The following is a 26,368-nucleotide window of genomic DNA, read 5'->3' as shown; positions in this document are numbered from 1 at the left end:
GTGTCTCCGCTGGCACCGGAGCCCTCAGCAGCACAGGCGCTGAGCAGCCACTGGATCTTCCCAGGCGTTCCATGGGGTCTTCGAGAAAGCCATCAAGCGCGCGACCCCCAGTGATGACATCAGCGAAAGGGTGATGAACCTGACGGATAAGATCACCTACTCGGTCTATGTGTATACAGCACAGGGGCTCTTTGAGAGAGACAAACTCATTTTCCTGGCCCAGGTTGCCTTCCAGGTACTGTGAGTGCGTGTCTGGGCTGTCTGTGATATCCTCCTGTACGTGAGGTTGTGTGGGTTTGGGCAGGTTGTTCTCTTACTTGTGCGCTGCTGCTGGATGCTCAGCAGTGTTGCACCCAAGGCGCAGCCCCTGGCGCAAGGGCTGTGTGTGCCAGGGCAGTGACGAAGCTGCACCCTCACCTTGCAAGGTCCTCCTCATCAAGAAAGAAGTGAACCCCGCAGAGCTGGACTTCCTGCTGCGCTTCCCTTCCAAGGCTGACGCTGTGTCCCCCGTGGACTTCCTGCAGCCCCACTGCTGGGGCGCCATCAAGGTTGGTCGCCTGCTGTGCAGAGGCAATGGCAGCACGGCGGGTGCGGGGTCACCTGCAGCACCTTCTCAATGGAGGGTCCCCTCCATCCCTGGGGTCTCCGAGGGCGAGCAGAGCCCAGGAGTGATCTATCCCCTCTCTGTGGGACCTGAAGGTGCTCTCAGAAATGGAGGAGTTCAGGAACTTGGACAGCGACATTGAGGGCTCAGCAAAGCGATGGAAGAAGTTTGTGGAGTCAGAGGTGCCGGAGAAGGAGGTGTTCCCCAAAGAGTGGAAGAACAAGTCGGCGCTGCAGAAGCTGTGCATGCTGCGGTGCATGCGGCCAGACAGGATGACCTATGCCATCAGGTGCTGTCCTGGCCAGAGCCCCACAGCATCATCACACCGCCTGTGCCATGACCACGCTTGCTCCTAACTCACATTATGGGTTTATTTTTCTGTAGGGACTTTGTGGGAGAGAAGATGGGGAGCAAGTATGTGGAAGGAAGGAGCATTGAGCTTGCCAAGGTGTACAAGGAGAGCAGCCCCTCCACACCGCTCTTCTTCATTCTCTCCCCTGGCGTTGACCCCCTGAAAGACGTGGAGGCCCTGGGTGAGCCGCTGCCACCTCCTCACCAGCACTGGCCCTCGATGGCTGCTGTGGTTGTGGTGTGAGCCACGAGCGGCCAGCGCAGCCCCTCTGTGTACCGATAGCACTGAGAAAGGGTCTCAGGCTGTGGTGGTTTCCTCCCCTCCCCAGGCAGAAAACTGAACTTCACCATTGAAAACGGGAGGATCCACAATGTGTCACTGGGGCAGGGCCAGGAACCGGTGGCACAAAGAGCCCTGGAGGTGGCAGCTGAGCAGGGGCACTGGGTCATCCTGCAGGTAGGTGGTGAGCACTGCTGCCAGCCATGGCTCAGAGTGTCCCTGGGCTCTCACATCCCTGGTGTTCCTACTGACACTAGTGCAGTATCCGGGATGGCTCAAGCTCAGGCAGTGCCAGCAGAGGCTCTGCTCCCCTGTTCTGGTGCATTGGCCATCATGCACAGCCGCAGTCTCAGCCCATGCAGCCACTGGGTCCAGGCTTGTCTGAGTGGTACAGGAGAGTTTCTGTTGCAGAACATCCACCTGGTGGCCCGGTGGCTGCGCACGCTGGATAAGATAGTGGAGCAGCACAGCACAGGCAGCCACAACGACTACCGGCTGTTCATGAGCGCTGAGCCAGCCCCCACCCCCGAGTCCCACATCATCCCGCAGGGGCTGCTGGAAAACTCCATCAAGATCACCAACGAGCCACCAACGGGCATGTTCGCCAACCTGCACAATGCTCTCGACCTCTTCACACAGGTACCTGCCACTGCACACAGCTGCCAGGTCTGTGTAGGGCTCACCCTGGCGCTGGTGCCATGGGCTGAGCATCAGCGTGGCCATCGCTGCAGGCACAGGAGCTGGCCCACCCCAGCACATCCTGCTGTGTGCCCAGAGCCCCACCTGTGGGGATGTGATTTAGGAGTAACCAGAGACGACCCCAGGCTCCTGAACCAGGGAGGGTGCTGGATGTCTTGTGCCTTTCCCAAGGCTGGATGTCGAGCTGCTGCAGCTTGGTGCCATGAATGAGCTGCCTGGACTGTCAGCAGGGGCAGGTCTATGTATATGTGTGTGTTTGTAGTCCTAAATAGCTTATAAACAAGTGAGTGCAAAAATTAACAAAGTAGCAAGTCTTTAAAAGGTAGTTCTATGCTTATTTATTTAATAAACAACCATCAGATTCCTTCATCCTCCTCTGCAGAGAGATATTTACTCACTTGCCAATCCCCTCTCCCTTTCATTCCACTGCAGGATACCTTGGAGATGTGCACCAAAGAAATCGAGTTCAAATGCATTTTGTTTGCACTCTGTTACTTCCACGCAGTGGTGGCTGAGCGGCGCAAGTTTGGTGCTCAGGGCTGGAACAGGCCTTACCCCTTCAGCAGCGGGGACCTGACCACATCCATTAACATCCTGTTCAACTACCTGGAGGCCAACCCCAAGGTAAGGGGCTGACAAAGACACCATAGCCCAGTGCAAAACACACCATGACAATCAACCCTTCTTAAAATGTCAGCAGAGAAGGTGCAGAGTCCTCCTGAGCTGGGTTCAGCAGCAGGTGGGGACATGGGCTCGCTCTGGCTGGTGCCTCAGTGGTTGGTTGGGTTGGGTTTGGTATTTTTAAACAACATTCCACCTAAAAGGCAAAGCCTGTCCCAAGAATGAAGATGCAAAGAGTAGGATTGAGGTCTCACTTTCAGCAGAGTCCTGCTTTCCCTTGGCCTTACAGACATGATCAACACTGACCTGAAGAAGGATGGGATAATGGGGTTCAAAGTATGGATGGCCAAGGACAAGGTGAAATCTGTGGTTGAACACAAGAGACATGCAAGACAAGGTCCCCTGTCTTGTCCCCTTCACTTGGTCAATGAGACTCTGTGGTCCAGGGTCCATCAGTTCCCTGGACACTGGACAGGTCATTCCAAGAGCTCTGTAGCCCTGCAGCATGTGTGCAGCCACAGAACCTAATGATAAGCTGCTCCCTGTAGGTGCCGTGGGACGATCTCCGGTACCTCTTTGGTGAAATCATGTACGGGGGGCACATCACGGATGACTGGGACCGCCGGCTGTGCCGCACGTACCTCAGCGAGTACATCCGCGTGGAGATGCTGGACGGGGAAGTGTACTTGGCTCCGGGGTTTCTGGTCCCTCCCAGCTTGGATTACAAGGTAAGAAAGATCAGCAGTGCCTTTTGCTGTGGAAAACCACTGCTTGGGTGTTTACTAGTCAGGAGTTCCCTCATGCTATAACCAAGGGGGAGGGTAGGGGAAAAATAGTGGAAACATGCAAAATAGCTGCAAAAATAATTCCTGTGGCTGGGGGTGGGAAAGTGAAAAACTTAGGTAAGAGGTGAGTGAAAAACCATCTTGAGTAAGAACCGCCAGGAGCTGTGCCCCCAGCACAGCACCGCGGTGCTGCGTTCCCAAGGCTCCTTTTTCCGGATGCGCTAAAGTAACATCGGCGTTTGCCCCGTGTGCAGGGCTACCATGCGTACATCGATGAGAACCTGCCCCCCGAGAGCCCCTACCTGTACGGACTGCACCCCAACGCGGAGATCGGCTTCCTCACCATCACCTCCGATAGGCTCTTCCGCACCATTCTGGAAATGCAGCCCAATGAGTCGGACACAGGAGGCAGCGCGGGCATCTCCCGAGAGGAAAAGGCAAGTGGATCTTCTGCCTTCTTACAGTAAGTGATGATGATTCCCAGTGCAGGTGGGGAGCACAGACACTCACACAATGGATGGGGAATATGCCGTGTGGTAACAACTGATTTCTTACCAGTGCAAGGTAGTACAGTGATCCCAGCTCAGCACCTATCGCTGCAGAGCTCACAGCAAACGCTGCAGTCCTGGCTCAGCAGGACATTCCTGTCAAGGTTTTATTTAAGTAACCTTCTTGGCTATCAAAAGACCTGCAGCTCTTTAGGATCTAAGAGCAGTTAGTAAAGGAACAGAGTATTAGTAACAGAGGAGAAAGCACAGAAAAACATGTCAGCGGGACAGAAAAATCTTACTGAGGCCATGGCCCACTAAATGACAGCATTTCCCCTGTTCTTCCCAGGTGAAGTCAGTCCTTGATGAGATCATCAGGCAGCTGCCAGAGCCCTTCATCATGGCAGAGCTCATGGCTAAAGCCAAGGAGAAGACCCCATATGTGGTGGTCGCCTTCCAGGAATGCGAAAGAATGAACTTCCTGATGCATGAGATCAGGCGCTCGCTGAAGGAGCTGGACCTGGGGCTCAAGGTACGCAGGAGGCCAAGCCTAGGAAGCCGCTCTCTTGGACAAAACATTCCCAGTTTGCAGTTGCATTTCAGACCCAGCATATCCCCCAGCTGTGGCCTTCAGCTAAAGCTGCCCCCACGTGTCTCTTTTAAAGGGTGAGCTAACGATCACGGCCGACATGGAGGACTTGGCAAACGCACTCTTCTATGACACCGTTCCCGAGTCCTGGACCCGCTATGCCTACCCCTCTCTCCTCAGCTTAGGAGCCTGGTATGCAGACATGCTCCTGCGCATCAGGGTGAGCACCTTTCCTGTGGAAGTTCAAGCTTAGAGAGCAAGCAGACACCACACAGGACCAGGGATCACCTCCATCGGTTTACAGTGGTTGACTGCTTTATTTTTCAATATTAACTTAAGCCACTGGATTTACCTGCAGTGGCCTCTTACCCAAGAACAAGAGCAGAGGTTTGAGAAGGGTTCACCATTAGAGTATATCACCATTTCCAAAGAAAGAACATTGTTAACCCCATTAGAGCTTTATATGCCTCAGAAGAAAAAAAATAATTAATAAAACCATCTATTTAAATGTAGCTTTGTTAAAAAAATAACAGCAGCATCTCCTGTAATCCACGTGAAGGGTTCAGCTCCATTGCTGCAGGGGAGGCTGCCACCGATTCACTACTGCCCACCTCCAGCCCTGTGTCCCTGGCTGGAAGATGCCAGACATTTGTGTAGGGGCCTGTGAAGCATCACCTCTGTCAGTCACTGCTCCCAGCCCTGTTCCGCTCCTCAAAGCACACATTTCACTCTCTGCTAATTTTATTTTCCAGCAACTGGAAGTGTGGACAACAAACTTTGTGCTGCCTGCAACGGTGTGGCTGGCAGGATTCTTCAACCCCCAGTCCTTCCTCACAGCCATCATGCAGTCCATGGCCAGGAAAAACGAGTGGCCACTGGACAAGATGAGCCTTGCAGTGGACGTGACCAAGAAAAACCATGAGGAGGTAACAGCTCCGCCCCGAGAAGGCTTCTACATACATGGATTGTTCATGGAAGGTAAAAGACTGCATCCTTTAGGTGGTTGAGACATGGGGAAAGGCCAGCGCAGCCTTAAAAATCCTTCAGGCTGTTGCTACTCACTGGTTTACTCCCATGTGCACAGGCCTTTGTATGCAGCAGAGCCTTGAGTCCAGGCTCACACTTTGAGTCCGGGGACACACCAGCTGAGGGCAGCACCCGCCCGCTCACAAACCAGACACTTGGGGTTTGGAAATTGAGTGTCACAAACCTGAGGACTGGGATGGCTGAAGCTACATGGTTACTAAAGTAAATATATTATATTGTATTTGAGGTGGGAGCAAGACAAACCAGGAACCTCAGAACCTAAAATAATTACTGCTAAAAAACAAGGGGGAACGAGAGGGCAGTGGCAGCAGAGCACCAAAGAGGCCCATTTCACAGACAGCTTAGCATGGTTCTCACCACGGCCAAGTGTCACCTTGGGCCATGCACTGTTCATGCAAACCCATGCTGAGGGGATGAGTGGGGACAGAATTTATTTGCCATCCCACAGGCATAAGGCAAAATGCATTCATGAGTCCCAGTGAGATGAGAACATGTTAGTCCCAACCATGGCTGCAACCTTCACACTCCCTCCCTGACTGCTGCTACAGCAGCTCCTTCCCTCCCATCAGCAGTTGTGAGAGCAGCCCCTGCAGTGTCACAGGCAGGGCAGAGCCAAGACACTGTCAATGTGGTGTCATTGCAGGTGCACGCTGGGACATCCCCTCGGGTACGATCGCAGACTCGCGGCTGAAAGAGCTGACGTCCATGATGCCAGTCATGTTCATCAAAGCCATCCCTGTGGACTGCGTGGACACCAAGAACATCTACGAATGTCCTGTCTACAAGACGCGAATGCGAGGTCCCACCTACATCTGGACTTTCAACCTGAAGACAAAAGAGAAAGCCGCTAAGTGGGTCCTTGCCGGTGTGGCTCTGCTCTTACAGAGCTAAACTGGAATGACTTGGGAAACAGCAAATCCTTTTACTTGCAAAAATAACTCAATGTTGTGTAACTTAGGTTAAGGTTGATTGTACCCAAAGTATTTTAGCAAAGTATCAATAAAGCCATGCTGGGGCTGCTGTCAAGGTGAACCTGCTCCTTCAGGACATGGAGTTTCTCCTGACGGATGCTGGGCTTCAATTGGTGGTTTCTGATAAAGTGCTGGTCGGGAGCCAGACCACTGGAGGAAACCAAACGGAACAACTGCAAGCAACTACCCCATCCCCTTCCTCCTCACAGCACTCTGTCTTCTGTACAGAACGTGTTTACGGTTTGTGTTTCCAAAATTCACATTAGCACCAAAGGTCCTCTCAGGCCTCTCCATAATTCATGAAAGACACTCATAACACATCGTAACATATACATCAGTGGGGTCTCCAGAGGTGGAGGGAAATGTGTATGTAAATATAATGGATGTGTGAACACTCAGCATCAAGGGCACACACTGGGGTGTCAACTGCATGGCCTGTGCACAGCACAGAGGGAAATCTAGGAGCAGTTCCAGGAAGCTCAGGAGGGCTCCACTTAGTGGGTGGTTGAACAGCCAGGCACATCCAGGGCACTGTATGGAACAGAGAAGGTAAAACAACTGCCCCCATCAATCAACATCTACAGGGGCAAACAAAGCACGGATCAGATAAAAAGGTGATAATGCATTTTAAATATTCTAACATTGTTTTCTATTGAACACCATTCCTCTTCACAGAACTCTGAAAGGGACATTTCAGAACTGGAAGTTGCACTCCTACGCATGGGAAATACACTTGTAGGCTTCTCTTTCACTAATCCTTCCAGAAATTCTAGATGAAACCCAACAGAGACCTTGCACAATGATTCTAGTCAGAGGCAAGTACCTCAGAAAAGAGATGCCAGGTTTTTCCTCACATCATCCATGTTTCCATCATGTGTACTTACTAACTGCAGTCAGCACAATACAAATCCCCATAAGAATGGCAGAAAACTCACCCAAAGCAGCAACTTTTCTTCTTTCAAAAGAAGTTCTTGATCAGAGGTGTTACCAGCTTCACCCACAGCTTCACATAACGACTTGGCTGCTCAAATGTTGATGATGAGACTACACCTGAGCAGAGGTAAAGCTGCTCCTGCTCCTGTACAGGGAAATAAACATCATCCCAGTGAATCCTAAGTCTTAAATCATGTAATGGCCTTTAGGAGGAAAAGCAAATACTCAGGTAAAACTGGCCATGGACCCTGTCAAGAAGATGCACCATTTCTCCTCAAGCCTGCACATAAAGAGCCTCATTCCATGCAGCACAACTACACCACAGAGGGGCCAGCACAGGATCTGTCTTCATACCCGCTGCCACAGCCCTCCCCGCCGCTCCCCCCGGATGACCCTTAGTGCACTCAATAATCAAACCTCAAGAATTAGCAATTTAAACTCCACAAAGAGCAAAGGCAGGAGGGTTTGCCTTGCTGTGCCCCATGGCTGCAGGAGAGCTCAGCTTCTGTTTCAGAAAGCTTCCGAGTCCCTCACTGCAATTGCCAGAAGAGGAAACAGCCTTGAGAGATGGTTTCGTAGCTCTTTCTAGACACAGCCCAAGCAGCATGTTTCAACTGAAGGTGCAGAAGTGATTTCAACTGAATGACCAAAAACACTTTGGCTTCTCCCATGTGTACACAGTGCTGCTGGAGGAAATGAACTGTCACCATGATAATACACACATCACGTGTGAGAGCAGCTCTTTGATCAAAGGTAGAAGCGGTTTTCTTATCAAAAGCAGACAGGCTGAGATGTACAGGCAAACAAAGAGCAGCTGTAAATCTGTTCATAATCTGTTTCTCATTAGCTAAGCTGTCACAACCAACAGAACATGCTCTGCGCTGGGTATAAACTCAGAGTGGAACAGGGAAGCAGGAACCAAGCACTGGAAAGTAATCCAAAATGATGAACCAACAACAGAAGGAAGACACGTGTGTGCCAAATCAGTCCGACTTTAGAATCCCCAAGTGGTCCAAGAGCTCCAGCCAGCCCTGCTCCGAGATCGTGCCCAGTGGTCAGCCAATGCAGTGAGCTTGTCTGATCACAGGAAGAGAGACCAGTTCATTGAGGGAGCACCCAGAGACACTCGAGCCCAGAGCTCAGCAGCACTTTCCAGTGGAGCTGGATGTTACACAGACAAAGTGATTTCATGGCAGCATCCCAGGAATGTATTAAGTCTTCTAAACAAAGACCACAGTACAGTAAACAAACAGCCAACCTCAAAATCAGCTTCCAGCAAATGGGAATGGTTTAAAGCCCTTTCAATGAGATCACTGCAGCACCGCCTGAGAAAATTCCTTTGTCATATTTTCATTGATTCTTCCCTTCCATTAGAAACAAGCAGAGGCAAGACATGAATTGAAATATTCAAGCAACTCTTCCAGTAATAGAATTGGTTTTGATTAGACAGACTCTGACTCATCCTGTGGAAGAGCCTTGATGCAACAGGGCAATTCCCATTGATCTTGAAGACAACTGTGCCTGCTTATGCCAGGGCTTGGCTTAACAGGATACACTTTTGAGATCCCTAAGTCACACACAGAAGAACCACACCAATTTGCTTTGTATCAGAGCTCTACATGAGAAATACTTGGGACAGTCAGTTCCAGTGGAAGGTTCAGAGCCAAGTCAGGCAGGATTTAGAGAAGCAGCAAGTGCTGAGCTGGCCAAGCTGCCCAGTTAAAAATAATACTACTAAATAAAAAACCCCACGCCAAACTGGGACACTGAGCACTAATCCACTGAAAAATGTTTGTGCCAAGGCTGCCATATTATCATTCAAGATTATATTGTGTCATGTAATTTCATGGGCAATCCAACCAGCCCAGAAACCCTCTTCTTGTAGAACCTACACTAAAAGTCCTGCTTTTGCTCACCTCCACAGAGCCACTCAAAAGCTAAAGGATTGGCTTTCATATTCCTACAAAGCAGTTCCCACATGCTCGAGAAGCAAAACCCTCCACAAGTCCAAGATGAGCAATTCCAGGGGCCTGACCTCATACCCTCAAGCACGGTGAGACTTTGGCTGTGCCCAAACACTGGGGCTGAGGCCCAGGAACATGCTGTGTGAGCAGCAAGGAGCAAGCATATCCTCCCTGCCCGCCATGGCTCAGCATCCAGTGTCTGAGCACTCCTGATGCTCGAGTTCACTGGGGACACATGTTCTTTCCCATTATGGTCTCCATTTCCCAGAAACAGGCACTTGCAGCAGGCATCTCATCAATAGTCACTCAACTAACAGCTCCAGAGATTTCCTCTGCTCAGGAGGTTTAGAATTATTGTAGCTGTAGGATTTTATTGCAACTGCGTCATCAGCATTCCCTGTGTGACAGGCAGCAGCACAACATCCCTGTCATCCCCCCGGGATGAGCCACTCACCTGGTGGAGCTGCTGCTGCAGAGCTTTGTTTTCCGTCACTATCGCGACCTGAGCTTCCAAGTCACGATGAACTGATCGATATCCAAAATTCGGAGAGCCAATGAGGGTGAGGCAGGGAAGATCACTTCCTGCCAGGTACAGCCAGAGGCCTGCAGGGAAAACAGGAGAGGAAAAGAAGCATGGCAGACAAAGGATGTGACCAGAGCAGCCTCACACATGTGCTTAGAATGAACCAAACACGTTAGATGACAGTCACCATAAAAGATCAGGACACAACAGGAGCTTCCTTGCAATGATCTTGCAAATCTTCGTATGAACCTTGGAGGACCCTGGCACAGCTTGTGCTGTTCAAACATGGGTGCTCTTAGAGGGCTTCACTACACCCAGTGCCACCCCTGGGACATGTGCTCAGGAATGTACATACACTGCATGGGGGCCCCAAATAACCCAAAATAAGTCACTATTATCAAGTTAGAGGCTGTTTTGCACCACAGCATATCCCAGAAATGCTGAAATGAGGCAAACTGGGTTTCAGTGAAGCAAAACTGGCACAGAACATGGGCCAGGTTTGGACCAGCCCAGAGAGCAGCACAGTCACCCAGTGACTGACCCCCTTCCAAGGCTACACACGGCAGCACATGAAGAGGCATCTCCTGCTCTGACAGGTGAATTCACATGAAATAAAGATTCGCAAGAGAAGTGCAAACTGTTGCACCCACTCGATTCCTGCACAGCCACTGAAGATGAAATCAGACTCTTGCCAGGGTGCAGGACTCCCAAGCCCACTCACCACTGCAGCTCACACACAAATTCACCAGTGCAACAAAGGCAAGCATGACACAACCGAAGACTCTCTTTTCCAGCACAAGACAGAAACACCACGCTGTTCTCAACACCCGCTGCAGCACGGCAGGGATGCCACAGCAGAGCCAGGGCTATTGCCCAGGAGAGCCCATACAGCCATTCCTGGGTATAAATCGACCCAAGGAGTGTTTGCTCTCCACTCAGCACAGCACAAGCACTTAGAACAGCACTGGGCACGTCCCTGATAGATGGCTTATCCCTACTGCAAGTCACACAAAGACTACAACAAAGAAACTGTGGCATAAAAACCACCTAGTCCTTAAAATAGCAGCAGGTTTCCTAACTCAACCCCAGAGCAGTTCCAAGAATGCCTTGAGTAAGATGCTGCCGATTCACTGCTGGTTCCTGTAACCTCCTCCCAGCCCCCATATTGCAGTCAGCAGCATCGCTGCCACTTTCAGTTACACGTCCCAGCACAGTGCTGGCACTGCCCAAACCACAGGAACCACAGCTCCTGCACAGGTCCCCCCCACAGAGAGGGAGGTGCTGACACATGGGGCTTTGGGACACCCCACAAAGCAACTGAGGGGCAGCGAGACTCATCAAGTTCTGCCACCCCACTGCCACCACCATGGTGCCCAGTGCTGGGCTCGGGGCAGCATGAGGTTCTGCCCCAGAGCAGGAACATGCTCCTCGCTCTTTCGGAGCAGTCACGTGGCAGCACCAAGGCTTCAGGGTGTCTCTGGCTTTACGGCCACCTGGCAGGATCTGCTCAAACAGTGACTCACCTTTCCAGAAAGGGGAAGAGCCGTTTCCCAGCCACCATTCACGAGCAGTAATACAGGTTTATCTCGTGCAAACAGGCACCTGTCCGGCACTGTCACCCCACTTGCATGGAAGGGATCTAATCCTGAAGGATCCTTCGTCACCCCCACCAGCACATACAGCCACAGAGCACAAGATGGATGGATGTGCAGGGAGGCTTCAGGTAGCCCCTCTCATTGCAGGGGTTTGTGTTTCCTACTCCCACAGAGCTCTGCACTGAACAAACCCAAGGACATCCAGAACCCTGGTGCTTGTTGTGCAAGAGGACACAAAATGTTTCAAGAGGAGCTGGAGGGGTGTCCTACAGGAGACAAAGGGGTGTCTTGTCTAAGCCCAAAAAGGAAGTATCAATGAGCACTATGTGCTGCTGAGGATCGCATATCCTCTTCCAGGAGCCAGGCTCCATGTGCAACTGCCCTCCATCTGTCTCCAAGGTTTCCTCCTTTTCCCTCTTCTGCCCTATTCTGTCTTTCACTCACACTGCGTGACTCTTGCAGAATGAATCAAACATGTGCCAAGGGGCACAGCATGTCAGAGAAAGGAGCCACATGCTGATCCTTGCAGCACTGTGAGGCAGCACACACCTCCAACATCCCTCCTGCCAAGCATGGGACCTGCTGAACTTCCTCTCTAGAGAATACCATACACAGGCAGAGCCCAAAGCACCTCACCAGAAGGTACAGCTGCCCAAGAAGGGACTAGCTGCCACAAACACTTTGGTGGCTTGGAAAAGCAGCCCATGCTTGAGCTCAATCCACACCAAACCACAAAATCCCACTTGCAGTAGGAAGTGGCCAGCAAGGGGGGGAACCTGTGAGCCACAGATCACTTGAGCATGTGCTTCCCGGAAGACAGACCACACAGGACTTCCCAGGCAGGCACCTCCTTCAGGCCCTGGACTGAGATAAGGGTTTATTGGACCAGAGTGACTGGTCTCGCTGCAGGAGGGGCACAACACTCCTTAGGCAGGTTTGTACTTTCAACACAGAGGCAGCAAGTAACACTTGTGTGTTTTCTTGAGTCAAGAGAAGACCTGAGCAGGTTTCTCTCCCTGCCACTTCTGAATCTGCTTCGGGCAGCCCTGTAGGAAGCAGGGCACACAGAGGCATCCCCAGAGTCATGAATACTTGTCTCCTTAAACAAACAGAGAAGAAGAACTTCGAAAAAGGAACAGGCCAGAGCCCAGGGGCTGCATCCTCCAGTGCCCAAAATCCCACGTGCTGCAAACAATGGGGATGTCCCTCAGCATGATACGCCTGAGGAATGGCTCACGTAAATTACTGCCAAGCTGGGAACTGCTTACAGGAATTGCTGTCCAAGGGGAGCACTGAACCATCACAGGAAGTGACACCGTGACACAGCCCAGAGCTCTGCTTGCAGGAGATCCAAGAAACAGAACATGGCAAAGATGTCTCAGCTCAGCCACGGGCTGCCTGACCCTGAGACCAAGTCATTTTGTGAGGATTTCCACGGGGGCACCTCCACGTGGGAAGATCCTGAGAACCTCGACAGTTATGAAGTGTCACAGGCATCAGTCTTCTCTAAACCAAAAACCCCTCCATTAGACTTCCTAAGTTACTCACATCATTAAAATCTATTACTGAGCAATCAAATACCTCCTACTGTGTCTAAAGTAGGAGAACATAAGAGTCAAAGGCTGTGTTTTCTGGAAGGAGAATTCGGAGACACAACCAGCAACAACCAGTCGGGGGAAATACTCATGCTCTGGTCAAGGTGGCACTGAGCTTGTGAAGGCTGTACACATCTATCAAGCAGGAAAGAATCGGAGGTGTTGCAGCAGACTGTGCTGGCAGTATTAATTACCTTTGTTTTTTATTAACTACATTTGTTAAGCAACATGCATTTCTCAGCAACTTCCCCTTCAGCTCCCAGCAGGCACACGGGTGCAGTTACTCACTGTGCTGCACTTTTCTGTATGCCCTGAACAGAAACTGGTACAAATTCCTTAACACCTGCATCATCCCTGTGAAAACCTGCTGCCAAGAGAACACAGCACCCAGGACCCCTGGGGAGGCACCAGCAAGTTCCCTTCCTGCTCCTGCAGCAGATCCTGGGGGCCTCGGCATAGTCACCACTTCTTACTGGTGAAACTGGCTGGAGGGATGTACAAGAAACTGCATCACAGTTACTGTGATCATAAACACATCCAGATGCTTTCACATCAAGCCTCTCATCACCCCATGGTGACAGTACTTTACTGTCGCCACGGGACAGTTTCTGGATAATCTCTGGGTCTATATTCAAATCAGAAATCCAGAGGCAAGACATTACTTTGCATGGTTGTGCCCCTGGTGATCCAAACTTCCCAGGTTTACGCAAGCAAGATGTTCAACCCCTGGATGAGTATTTCAGAGGTCAAGTCCAGACCCAGCACTCAGCCATCTCCTCACCAGTTGCGCAATCCACGTATGCACAAGCCTCAAACATCTCTGAACACATCTTCCTGGGGAAGGACATCTTACCTTTGGCATGGAAAGTCCACCCAGCCCTCGAGTACTCCTGCAGCTGGACCCTCTCCTGCTGGTGGAGGTAGCAGACCTCACTGTAGAACTGGTGCTCAATGTAAACGTAGGCAGCAGGGATGGCACCTGCCACCCCTTTGGCACCAAAAAACCCATTCACCTCCGGTGAGGCCAGGAGGATCCGGTACTCAGCCCTCGTGCCCAAGATGAGGTTCATGTACGCTTGGGTCAGGTTGAAGTAGCCAGTGGTGAGGTATATCCTGGCATCCCGTTCAGCCTCTGTCAGCAGCGTCTCTGTGACCACCTCATCTATTTGAATCCCAAAAGGTTTCATTTGGATTAAGGGATAGATCCAGGTGTCGGGTTCTGGTTTCAGATCCCTGGATTCTTGAGAGCCCTTCTGGGATAACAAGGAGCTGCCTTGCTGGCTGCTGTGGAAAGTCTTTGCATGAAGGAGCTCCTGTCGGGTCCTGGCAGAGTTGATCACCTCCATGACCCTCCGATTTGCTATCTCACAGTAAGCCACCTTGTCCCCTGCAGGAAAACCACAGGACACTGGGTTTCAGACCTAAAGGTACAGACCTACGTATCACCTATCATGTAGCAGGAAAAGCTACTGATGGGACACCAACATGAGAACAAAAAGGAGCTAACACAGAGACTGCACAACTTTCTTCCCCAACTCTCAAAAACAGATGAAAGTTTCACATTATGTACACCCAGAACATCTGGCATTTTACAGCCATTAGTATCAAAAACAGAAAGAACCTCTCAAGGAATTTAAGTTCTTGTTTAACGTCATAAGCAGCAGAATTACAAATAAGCAATGAGACAGGTACGGGGCCAGTTCTCTCCTCTGCCAGGTGAGCTGATGACACCCACTGTGCTAGGAACACCCCAAAAGACCCAGTCTCAAAACTGGAGCAAACCTGATTCCAATAATGGGTGTCACAGAACTGGGACACCCTTGAGCCTGTTAACAATGGTCAGACACCCAGCAACCTGCCAATGGATGGAGTTAAACATCCACCAACTCCAACAGTCACCCTCCTCCTTTGGACCATATCCTCCAACCAGGTAAGAGAACTCCCTCCTACCCTGGTAGGGGTGCACCATCCCCTCCATCATCTGCACTGTATCATCTTGCTGCAATTGCAGGGACACATCTCCAATTGCATCCACTAGCTCCGTGAAGAAGTCTGCGATCTCAGGAGAGTCCTGCAGAAGAACATAGCGGTCCTGGCGATTGGTGAAGTACAAATCACTCAGGTTTGCACTAGGAGAGAAAAAGAAGAGTTGAGTTCCAGAACTGAGCATAGGCCTGCGATCCTGAACACCTCAGCCCATCACAGATCTCACTTTGAACATAACTTAAGTACAAACTGGCCATTTCCTTTTGAATCTTGAGAAACCTTTCTCTTTCCCTTTTGAGAAAGACTCTCTTACACATGAAAATCTCATGTGGCAGAGCTGTGGCTGCTCTTCCATCTCAGAAGAGCATTGCTGCAATGACTATGGGAAGGCCAGAGATAGCTATGAAGCTCAAACAGCGCTGGCAGCATGCACACCTTGCCTCAACACCTCAGCTAAATGAAGCACAGAAGGGCCTGAAGAGGCAGGACTCACCCGCTGAGGATCACATTATCATCAAAGAGATAGACCTTGATGTGCTGCAGTCCAATGGTCTCATTAAAGCGCTCTGGAATCAGGAGCCTGAGCAGCCCACGCAGGTTCGGGGTGTGGAAGAGGGACACACGGACTTGCTCGGGAAATCGCTGTAGCAACGGAACCAGCATTGTCCGGGAATTCTTCCGACCTGAGAGACAAGGGGAGTTTCACAGAGGGGATCTCACCAGCCAGGGGATACCTCATGGCACCACAGCTGGTCACAGCATGAGCACCCAGCTCATCTGCTGGCCCTCAACGTGTCTCCCTTTCTTTCCTTTCCATTTTATTTCTTTTTCAGTCACTTTCACTTGCACTATGTCAGTTCTGAAACCCACACTCAGACCTGCACCTTCACTGAGAAAGGGGCCTGGAAACACCACTGGTCTGACACCTTCAAAGTTTCTTGATCAAGCCATGCCTTGCGCTAGTAACACTTGCTACAAAGAGGCATCAGAAGGGTGTACAGCTACTTCTGACAATTCCCACTTTCTTTTGGAAATGAAAATATAAGAGAGCACGCTGGATAAGGGCAAGTGCACTGACAAGTGAAATGAGCAAAAAAGCACAAGTTTCACAGAGCAGAGTTCAGCCATTCTTGCTCCAACCACCTATTTCAGAAGAAAAGTTGCTCAGCTTGAAAATCTTCTGGGCATAAGTAGTTCCTGGTACACAAAAGGCCACTTTTGAGAGGTGTATGATTTAAGCAGGTAAGTCCAACTGGTCAAGACAAACTCTCTCTGAAAAAGCAGTCTACACAGCCTAACTGTACACTAAGCCTCTGAAGAAAGAAAGCATCGTAACACCTACCCCGAGATCCTCTGGTGTAGTCCAGAAGAATGGAAACTCTGAGGTCAGACGATCCCTTTGCTTGGAAGGATTTCTCCAGTGTTTCTTCTAAGCAATCCACCTGCAGAAAGACATTCCTCTGGTTACAGAAAGCAAATAAAGCTTTATAAAGAAAGCATGCATCAGCCAGGAGGCTGGCAGCCTTGAAAGCTTCCACACCCTGCTATGAGTCTTTCCCACTCATGCAAATCACTGCTAGTTTAGACTCTGCATCTGCCAGACTAGCACCCTACTATGTCAGCCTAAAGCAATACATGAAAGGGCATCGATTTTGCTTGTGCACATTCTTGAGCCTCTGAAGAGTAATTAATATTAGCAGAAAAATTCCCACCATCATTCCCAAAACACAGGATTTGCATTACCAAGGAGAAACCCTGGAGGGACTCACAAATGGTGCAGAGGCAGCTTCATCCCTTAACTGCAAGGCTGTTTGTCACATGCAAACTCACATCTTGTGTACTAGCCCAGACAAAGCCAGGCACAAAGCCCTGGGCAGGCCCTTGTCCACCTTATCCTGCTGTGGAATTTGCATTCTAATATGAGAAACCGGCCAAGGTCAGGCTTCTCCCTAAATGGCTCACAAATAACACTTTTGTTTCCAGGGGAAAGAACAGGAAATGGAAAAGGCTAACAACAGGAAGCAAAGCTGACCTCTGTCTTGAATGCAGAGAGCTGCTGCTGCTGCAGTTGGGGGGCAGAACACAGCATTACACACATCAACTTTGTGTTCAAGAGAAATGCCCAGCAAAACCCTTTACCTCTGATCTTGTTCCACAAAACCCCTACGGACACCCACAGTAGCTTCTGACGGGCTGGAAGATTCAGGCTAGTTTTCCTGTGAGGAAGTTCAGTAGCTCCATGGCTCTACACTAGGCCTCAAACAGAAACTCCATGCAAAAACAACCTCCCTTCCAAATTCCTCCCTCTCCACCCCAAATGCAGCCAGGAACTCCAGGAAACTCTCTGGGAGAGGAGAATCCCTGTATCAAAGTTTTCAGGACGTTACAAGCTCACAAACTACTCCTCACACACAGCTCTTGCACTGCAGGAGCAGGATGCTTGTCACAAAGGCAAACACTTCCCTTCAGTCACTTTCTTCCCTTCCTAAACCCTTTCCACACTCACCAGCTCCTGCTCAAGGAGCCCTGTTCCCAGGTAGAGTGAAGCCATCACCACTCGCTGCTTGGCTGATTTTATCTGTACCTGGGAATAGCAGAATGTAAGTTAAGGTTCATCCTTGGTCTTGAGACCACAAGCTGCTGTGATTCAGGGCACAGGAGAGCTGCAACTTGGAACCCACAACCTACCTTCAAGAGTTCATAGAATTCAGCTGGGGATGAAAGCACCTTGATATGTGAGCTGGAGACCCCAAACTCTGGAACCAGATTCCCAATCCACTGGAACCTGTGTGCTCCTTCTGGACAGAGGGAACAAGGTGGGGCTGTGATCACAGGAACAGAAGGGGTGAGCAATGGGGCTAGGAGAAGCCATGATGATCTGCGGAAAGAAAGATGGGGAAATTCTTTACATGGAGCCTTCGCTTCCCACAATCAGCCTCCAAATAGGGAAAGAAAGAGCTGCAACCAGGGCCAGCACAGGACGGCAAGAACATCCTTCGTCTGAAGTCACTTTGGGAAGAAACCAACTTACTGCCAACAGTCACGCTGGTGGGGGGGGGGGGGAAAGAAGCAAATGGCATCTTGTCTTCTCTGGAGGCTTCATGCATGCAAATTCATCAAGTCACAGAACAAGCCCTGGCAGGAGGCTGCCCACATGACAAAGCCACATTTCAGCACAATTAGCAGCAGCAACTCCCATGAGATGCAGGAATCAATGAGCAAGGGACTGAACTAGAGACACACTCTGGCCTGCGGATCCTACTGGCAGGAGTGAGACAGAACCACGCTTCTTGCTCTCACCCAGAGGAAGGCTAGATCCCGCAGGCCAACAGGCAATCACCATCCCGTGACCCATCCCCATGTGCCTGCCCCACCACACACCACAAAGAGACTCAATTACGACCTTTACCAGAATTTGTTACAAGGATCTTTCAGGTGTTACCACAATCCAAAGCCCAAATGACCTCAGATTCCAGGAAGATGATTTCACTCTTTTGCTTCACGATAAAACACTGGATCTTCACAAGGTTTCCGAACACCCTTACACAGAAGCCACAGTTGGCAGTTACGTTTCCTGGAAAATCCACTACTTTATCACTGACTATTCACCACATCAGAAATCTGACTCAATCCCTGCAAGAATTCCTAGGATGGTGGTTTTCAATGGATCGTGTGGACTAGGCTCAGACTCGACACCCACCAGCTGTACAGTTACCAACAGGCTGCTAAAGCAACGGAAATGTTCCACTGAAGAGGTTAAAAAAGAGAATCAAAGCAGAAAGAAAATACAAGAAAGACTGGTTTCAGTACATAAATATTTTCTTTATAATCCCACTGGTACATCCTGGCCACTTGCACTTCCAGAAGCCAGTGGCTGAGAAGCCACTCTCCAGAAACAATTCCAAGAAGCCATTTCCTGGCAAAGAGCACGAAAACCGTAAGTCGCAGTGGCCATGCGTGGTCTGTGCTCTGAGCAGCAGCTCCACAGAGAGCCCCTTCCTGGCTGCTGCGGGTACAATCCATCAGTGCCACCAGCACCATTTGTTTTAAGCCTCCAGATTAACCCAACACATGCATGATCCCCACTAACTTTGCACTTGGGAGTTTTACTGCCTACACATCCTACAGTGCCTCTGCACTCTTTGATCTTTTAATCCAACACTGACATTTCAGACCTTATTCAGTGCTGAAGGCCTGAGGCTTTTATAATTAGCCCAGAAATCAGTATTTTGGGGTAGCCAACTGTAACAATGGCACAGCGACCACCTGCCAAAGCGGCAGCTTGTACCACCCATCACTGAACTCATGACTACTCAACCACCACAGGATCCTTCCAGCTGAACGCACCCCACAGCCAGGAACCCTGTAACACTATGAAGAAATCACAAAAATTCCACACTTCAACAAACCAGCTTTCAGAGAAACGGAAACGGGGGCAGGAGGAGCCCTTCCCATGTAATCCCCACCACCAAGTTAACTGGGAAGAGAAAACGAAACTACGAGGAACCACCTCAAATCTTTTCTGTGTCAACGTTGACCCTAAATATAAACGTGGGATTTTTTGTGTGTTCTATTTTTAAAAGTTGTGGTTTTGGTTCTGAGACTCATGATGGAGCTGAAACACTCCTTCAGTGCAATACCTCATCTGCAGCACCAACGGTGAAGTGAAACTGCAGGATTCAGTGCCGTCCTTTTACCACACAGACGTCACCACACCAGGGAACCTGCAGATCACGTGTCTGAGCTCAGATGTCTCATTCTAGGGCTCAGGCCAGTAACTGATCTCCATTAAAAACACTGACGAAACCAAAAGAGAAATTTAGAAAGAATTTCCTTGGCTTAACAAGAACATCAGGCAGGACATGGGCTGAGACAGCAGCGAGGAACAGCAGCATGAAGACGTGCTGAGATGCAAGAGGCTGCCCATGCAGAATGGGTTTAAAAACCCAAACCAAAACACGTAACATCCCTCCAGCACTCTCTTACCAGTACAGTGCAAAGTGATGCCTGAAGGCTAGGGGAAAAGGCTGGTTTCTGAGCTTTAAAGACTCCAAAGCATTTTGTTTGATCACTTCTGAACCCAGCATGTGGTTCTACAGAAAACCAATCCCCTCTCGGTATTTAACGTTTTGCTTTTAGCATGACCTGTGCTGAGCCCCACAGAAAGAGGCACAAAACTAAGGCAGCGGCCAACAGAAGGAGAAGCAGTTCAGAGGAGATGCGTTTGGAATGATGGTGAAAACACCCCGTGTGCGTGTTTGACAGTTCACCTGCTCCAGAACAACGGTGGCTGCACAGGGAGAGCGGACCCGGCTCCCCTCACCTCTCTCGTTTCCATCACCTCTGGCTCAGACGCAGCCGCAGCGCAGACGAGCCGAGCCCTGCTCCCGCCTCTCTCCCGAGGGCAGGAGGGAAAATCTCGCCTTCCACGGGCAAACCCCGACCCGGGCACAGTCAAACCCGAGCAGTCCCGTGGCGGAGGTTGAGCAGCGCTCGTGATGAGCCGCGGGCGAACTGAGGCCGCTGCAAGCGAGCGGAGAGCGAAAAACGCAGCGGCAAGAACGGAACGGGCCCCGGCCCGGCAGGGACAGGAGAAGCGACGGGTGCTGGGCAACGCTCCCGCCAGGGGCTCCCCGGGTAACGCAGACCCGGCCCCGGGGGCGGTCCGGGGGCGCTCAGCGCGGTCCTTACCTGCGGGCCCGGCGGTCGCGGCCGCGGGACAGGCGATCCGAGAGGCGGCCGAGCAGCGCGGCCAGGCCCAGGCGGCCCCGCGGCAGCCAGGCCGAGAACCGCCGCCACAACGCCGCACCCCCCGCCGCCGCCATCAGCCCCCCGACACTTCCGCTTCCGGCCGCTACTATGGCGACGTGCCGTCACGCGCTTCCGCTTCCGGCGGCCGGCACCACCGCCTGCTGCTGCCGCCCACCCTCGCCGGTCCCTCTCGCCGCCGTTCACCGCAGGGCCCCGGAGCGGCGAAAGGGGCTGCAGCCGGGGGGACCGGGGAGGGCCCGGGCGGGACTCGCTGTCCGGCCCCTCCCTGCCCTCGCACACGCGGGTCGGGCCCGGGAAGGTGCGTCCCGAGCCCCGCGCCAGCCGTGATCGCCGTCCCGGCAGTGTCAGCCCCTCCGGTCACCCGCAGCCCCCCGCGGCCACGCGACTCCTTCCCGCGGCCGAGCCCCCCGCCTGGGCCGGGTCCCCGCGGGTCACCGCAGCGCTCGGGTCAGTGCCTGGCAGAGCCCCGCGGTCCCGCTGGCAGCCCCGCGGCGGGGAGTCCGGAGCCGCCACCCCGGCAGGAGCCGCCCGCCCGTCCCTGCCCCCGCGCCCCGAGGCCGCAGGCAGAGCTCCAGAGCTCATCTGGGTCCCGGCCCCGCTCGTTCACCGCAGCCTCACTTCCCAGAAGCGCGCGGCTGGTGTTTATCCCTGACTGGCAGCGCCGGCTCCTCCAGGGCAAATTAAACTGTGTAAAAGAAACCCGCGGACAAAGACGGGGTTGTTTCCCCGGTCCACACTGACAATCGCCAAACGAAAATGCAGCGAAACCAGGTGGGGATGGGCGCCCTGGTGCCCCCAGTACCGCTCGCTGCCGCCCCACCAGGCCCGGGCACGGCAACGGGGTGCAGAAATCGCTTCAGGATAGAGCCTGCCGCGCCGCGGCACCGGGCAAGGGCCGGCAGGGCCGTGGCTGCTCGACCTCCGCGGATGGGCACCTCGGCCCCTGTCCTCTGCTGCGGCGGGTGCCAAAGCACCGACCGCACGGAGCACCCCAGGGCTCCCGAAGCCAGCACCGTCCCCAGCTGCGGGCCACAGGCACCACTGGGGTTACCTCCACCATCCCACAGCCCTCGCAGACCATAGCTGCCCAGGAGCAAGTCTGCAGGTGGGTGGCCGTCTGGAGCCCCTGGCATGGCATCGAGAGAGGATTTGCCCCTTATTGTCCCCTTATGTCAGTCGAGGGGGGGTTTATTTCACAATGCTCCCCTAAGAAGTGCAGCGGTGCTGGCAGCAGCCTGGCACCTTGACACAAAGGCCAGCAATGTGCTGATGCCGGATCCGGTGCATCCCATCAACCGGGTCCAAACCGTCACTGCCCGATCGGGTGCCCAATGGGGGTGCCCCCAAAGACGCGGGGGTGGCTCTGCGGTGCCCTCCCTGGGCCCCGGCATCCCCGGGCCCCAGCTACTGCCCTCCCTGCCCTGGTGAAGGGTGCCCAGGCCTCCGGGGGGGGCCGTAGCCGCCCGGCCCGGGGGGGTCCAGGGCTCAGGGTAGCCCGTCCCGGCCGGCCACGGCAATCCCGGCGGGGAGAGGAGGGCGCAGAGCGCGGGGGGGCCGCGCCCGGGACTCTCCTCTTCTTAGAAGGAAAGAGCGTGGAGGGGAGCGGGAGGGGGCGGCCTCGCTGCCCGGAATGGGCCGGCGGTGGCTGGCGGCGCGCCGAGGCGGGCCGGGCCGGGCGGGGCGGCGGGAGGGCGCCGGGGAGCGTTACAAGAAGCCGCGCAGTTCCAGGAACCCGAGGGCGGGCTCTGCGCCCGCTATAAGAGGCCTCCCCGGGCGGCCCTGGCAGCTCCGCCGCCGCCCGCCGCCGCACACGGGCTCCGCAGCCACCGCCGAGACCTGCTCCGGCATCCGAGCCCCAGGTACGGCGCTGCCCGCGGCGGGAGGGACGGGACGGGAACAGGGACGAGCACCGGGGGGGGACGCAGGACCCGTGTGTCCTGCGGGAAGGGATAGCACCGTACCGGGAATGCCGGTGCCCCCCCGTCAGGGGCAACAGCCGGGAACTGGTGATGTCGGTGCTCCCCGGAGAGCGGGATAGCCGGGAATGCCGGTGCCCCGGGAGGGTGGTAGCGGAGGACTTGGGGTGCAGTGGCCCTGGCGCGGGTGTTAGCCGGGGATACTGGTGCTCCGGGAAGGCGATAGCCGAGGACCGGTGGCGCGGTGACCTCTGGAGGGGGGGAACCGGGCATGCCCTGGGAAGGCAGTAGCCGGAGGATGGGGATCCGGGTGCCGCCCGGGAGGGTCATGGCTGGGGATACCGGTGCCCCGGGAGGGCGACAGAGGGGGTTCAGAGGTGCCGGTGCGTCCCTGGGAGCGAGGTAGACGGGGACCGGCAGAAGCGGTGCTCCCCGGCGAGGCGATGCCGGTGCCCTGCGGGCAAGGGGAATACCGAAGCCCGACGCTGCCGGTGCTCCCGCGAAGGGAACGGGGGTCCGGGGGTTCCGAGGCTCAGCGCTATCTCTGCTGCAGGTGATGGTGTAGCAGCGGCTGCTCCCGGCAGCAGCACCCTGAGCGCGCAAAGCTGGCTCCCTGCGCCATGGTCACCCACAGCAAGTTCCCCGCCGCCGGGATGAGCCGCCCCCTCGACACCAGCCTGCGCCTCAAGACGTTCAGCTCCAAGAGCGAGTACCAGCTGGTGGTGAACACCGTGCGCAAGCTGCAGGAGAGCGGCTTCTACTGGAGCACGGTGACGGGAGGCGAGGCCAACCTGCTGCTGAGCACTGAGCCTGCCGGCACCTTCCTCATCAGGGACAGCTCAGACCAGAGGCACTTCTTCACCCTCAGCGTCAAGACAGAGTCGGGCACCAAGAACCTGCGCATCCAGTGTGAGGGCGGCAGCTTCTCCTTGCAGAGCGATCCCCGCAGCAGCCAGCCTGTGCCCCGCTTCGACTGCGTGCTCAAGCTGGTGCATCACTACATGCCACCTGTGCCCGAGCAGCCGGGGGGGGACCTGCACCCCAAGCGCACCTACTACATCTACTCGGGCGGTGAGAAGATCCCTCTGGTGCTGAGCCGCCCACTCTCCTCCAGCGTCTCCACCCTGCAGCACCTCTGCCGCAAGACTGTCAATGGGCACCTGGACTCCTACGAGAAGATGACTCAGCTACCGGCTCCCATCAAGGAGTTTCTGGACCAGTACGATGCCCCTCTCTAAGGGGCCGGTGGAGCAAGGTCACACGCTACAAGCACAAGAGCGGGGGACAGACACAATGCCTCATGGGGCACAGCAAGCCTCTCCCTCTGGGGAGGAAAGGAGGGACTGGGGTGAGCCTTGGTGCTGGGGGACTCCATCCCCCGAGGAAGCGCAACACCCCCTCTCTGTGGGGAAAGAGACTGCTCTGGTCAGAGTGTGGATGTTACAGTGCACCCAGCGTGGAGGCTGACTCCGTCGGCAAAGCCCCTGTGGACTTGGGCAGCCAGGACGGCACCTGTGCCATGGAGGGACAGGCTTCCCGGCAGCCACATCCCCACTGCCGCGGCGGGACCATGCCTGGGGTGTCCTGGCGAGAGCTCCCCTCTGCCACCAGAGCAGGGAACACACTGGATCCTGTGAGTGCCTCATCACTTTTCCTCAGTTTTAAGGGGAAAGTGTTTTTTGCCCATACTGTACTTTACCTCCTGCTGCCTCCTCGTGAGTGGAAGCTCCTTTCACACCAGGCCCCAGACTTGGAGGTTGCTGCCTTTTTTCTCCTCGTTGCCATTTTCCAGGGCACTAAGCCTTAATATTCTCCCTGCCCCATGGGTTACTGCACATCAGTTAGTGATGCTGTGAGATAACGGTCCTGGTGATGTGCCGAAAAACGTAGGGGAAATGGTCAGTCCTGAGGCCTGCTGAGTCGCACGGAGCACCCCAGGCCCCGACGCTGCTGCCGGACCGTTACTGGACCCACCTCTGCCCAGCTGCTCCAGAGGCACCGCTTCCTGTGGGAGGAACCCCTGGAGTGCATCGTTTCACAAGTGCTTTTCTGTGTCCGCCTGGAGAAATGGTTGGGTTTTTCTGGCTTTTTTTTACTTTATTTTTTGAACCGAAGGGATGTTTACAGGCCAACATGAATCACTGTCTTTTATAAAGATTCCATCTTCACCTCCAGCCTCGAGGGCTGAGCAAAACCATGCTTGAAAATTCAACCAAAACAAAACTCAGATGAAACTTTGCACATATTTATATTTATATTCAGAAAGGAAATGTTTCCATAATTTATAATAAAGAGCACTATTTTTTAATGAAAATCCTCAGATCTGGCTTGTTTCCTCCCCTGTGCCCTGAGGCCACCCGTGCCCACCCCAGGTCACCCACCTCCGTACTGGCCTCTGCCCTCGCTGCTGCCGGGATGGTGTTTACACCACGTCAGCGCCGGCTTCCTGGAGCCACTGGTGCCAGGTGATGCTGCGGTGACTCAGGCCCGGTGCATCCAGTGCTGCCCAGGTACAGCTCAGCCCTGCACTACTGTGTCCACTCCAGGCTCCAGGCACGTGGTGCAGCCACAAACTGTCCCTGGACTGTGCGACACAACCCATGGCCCCAGGCATGGAGAAGCAGAGCTGGTGGCCAAGGCTGGGCGGTGGCACAGCCCCAAGTGCAGCGCTGGCTCTGCTGCACATCCCTCCTGCCCCCAGCCCAGTTGGGGGAGGGGAAGGTGAAGGTGGTGTTCGAAGGGCTCCAGGAACAGGGCACGGTGTGGGGTGAGAAAAGCGGTTTGTCTTGCTTCTGCTGTGAGCACAGCAGGCTCAGGGCAGGGTGAAGCAGGAAGGCAGAGAGGGTCCTGCCCTCCCTGGACAGAGTTAACAGCTCCATCCCAGAGCCATCAGGGCTGCCCTGTGCAGAACACACCTGCCTGGCCCCAGAGCAAGGAGATGAGGAGGAGGGAGACGATTTCCCTTGGGGGTCTCCTGGCCCCCTACTCCTGGAGGCTGTGAGGGTGTGAACCAGGCACTGGAATAACCCCGCAGCTCTGGGTGTTTGGAGGGGAGCAATGCCTGGCTGCAGACCTGTGTTCGGCGAGCATGAGGGAAACTCCTGGGAGGGAACTGGCCCCCCACAAACCTGCAGACCCCTGCAGCAGGGATCAGGCTGTGCCCAGCGCCTGCAGCACCCAGCCCCACACTGGGGGCATCGTGCCAGGCATTGGGCACTGTGCTCCTGCCCGGGGAACCCCAGACGCTGGGAAAAGGCTTCCCTTAGGAATCACCCCAGGCAGAAGGATGGTGATGGTGCCTGCTCGGGCTGCAGGCACGGCGTGGTCCCAGCGACTATTTTGGTGCTGCCGCATGGGGCCGTGGCTGCCAGGAAGTGCCGTGGCCTGCCCAGGCACCCACCGGAGCTATGTGAGGAATGTCCATGCGTGCAGGTGGCCGCCTGCCAGGCCCTGCCGAGGCACATCCCCAACGTCAGGGATCCCGGCAGCACTGGTGACTCCCGGCACCGTGGCAGGGAACAGGGTGGGAGCAGCCCCCAGCCGGTGCTGAGCATAGCTCCCACGGAGCTCCCAGCACGTGGGGAGGGACCTGGAGCATCATAGCCCGTGGCAGCACAAGGCATCGCAGGGAATGGGGAACCCTGGACTC

At 54.0% G+C, this 26,368-nt stretch overlaps 3 protein-coding genes across 3 annotated transcripts in view; 2 read left to right on the top strand and 1 right to left on the bottom strand.

Moving 5' to 3' along the window:
- DNAH17 (dynein axonemal heavy chain 17) overlaps window positions 1-7,342 on the top strand; it is a 34,423-nt gene extending 27,081 nt beyond the window's left edge. Inside the window, exons 67-79 of the mRNA XM_080629626.1 lie at window positions 65-235; window positions 426-548; window positions 700-893; window positions 989-1,137; window positions 1,285-1,412; window positions 1,647-1,874; window positions 2,367-2,558; window positions 3,104-3,283; window positions 3,595-3,777; window positions 4,178-4,360; window positions 4,494-4,637; window positions 5,170-5,395; window positions 6,108-7,342. Coding sequence (XP_080485752.1) covers window positions 65-235; window positions 426-548; window positions 700-893; window positions 989-1,137; window positions 1,285-1,412; window positions 1,647-1,874; window positions 2,367-2,558; window positions 3,104-3,283; window positions 3,595-3,777; window positions 4,178-4,360; window positions 4,494-4,637; window positions 5,170-5,395; window positions 6,108-6,355 — 2,349 coding nt within the window. The 3' untranslated portion in view covers window positions 6,356-7,342. The remainder of the gene's footprint in view (window positions 1-64; window positions 236-425; window positions 549-699; window positions 894-988; window positions 1,138-1,284; window positions 1,413-1,646; window positions 1,875-2,366; window positions 2,559-3,103; window positions 3,284-3,594; window positions 3,778-4,177; window positions 4,361-4,493; window positions 4,638-5,169; window positions 5,396-6,107) is intronic.
- PGS1 (phosphatidylglycerophosphate synthase 1) lies at window positions 5,443-20,933 on the bottom strand. The gene is made up of 10 exons (XM_080629645.1): window positions 20,723-20,933; window positions 17,720-17,909; window positions 17,538-17,615; window positions 16,374-16,473; window positions 15,525-15,714; window positions 14,996-15,174; window positions 13,899-14,432; window positions 9,787-9,935; window positions 7,371-7,513; window positions 5,443-6,289 (listed from the first exon to the last, which is right to left on the bottom strand). The coding sequence occupies exons 1-9, from the start codon at window positions 20,854-20,856 to the stop codon at window positions 7,394-7,396; spliced, it is 1,674 nt and encodes a 557-aa protein (XP_080485771.1). The 5' UTR covers window positions 20,857-20,933; the 3' UTR covers window positions 5,443-6,289; window positions 7,371-7,393.
- Window positions 20,934-22,597: 1,664 nt separating this feature from the next.
- Window positions 22,598-24,953, top strand: SOCS3 (suppressor of cytokine signaling 3). The gene is made up of 2 exons (XM_080629431.1): window positions 22,598-22,662; window positions 23,273-24,953. Exon 2 carries the CDS (start codon window positions 23,340-23,342, stop codon window positions 23,955-23,957), a length of 618 nt encoding a protein of 205 aa, XP_080485557.1. The 5' UTR covers window positions 22,598-22,662; window positions 23,273-23,339; the 3' UTR covers window positions 23,958-24,953.
- The last annotated feature ends 1,415 nt before the right edge of the window (window positions 24,954-26,368 follow it).

This window comes from Psittacula echo (genome assembly GCF_963264785.1).
Source record: "Psittacula echo genome assembly, chromosome: 14".
Lineage (NCBI taxonomy): Eukaryota > Metazoa > Chordata > Aves > Psittaciformes > Psittacidae > Psittacula > Psittacula echo.
This window is presented reverse-complemented; position numbering and strand designations above follow the sequence as displayed.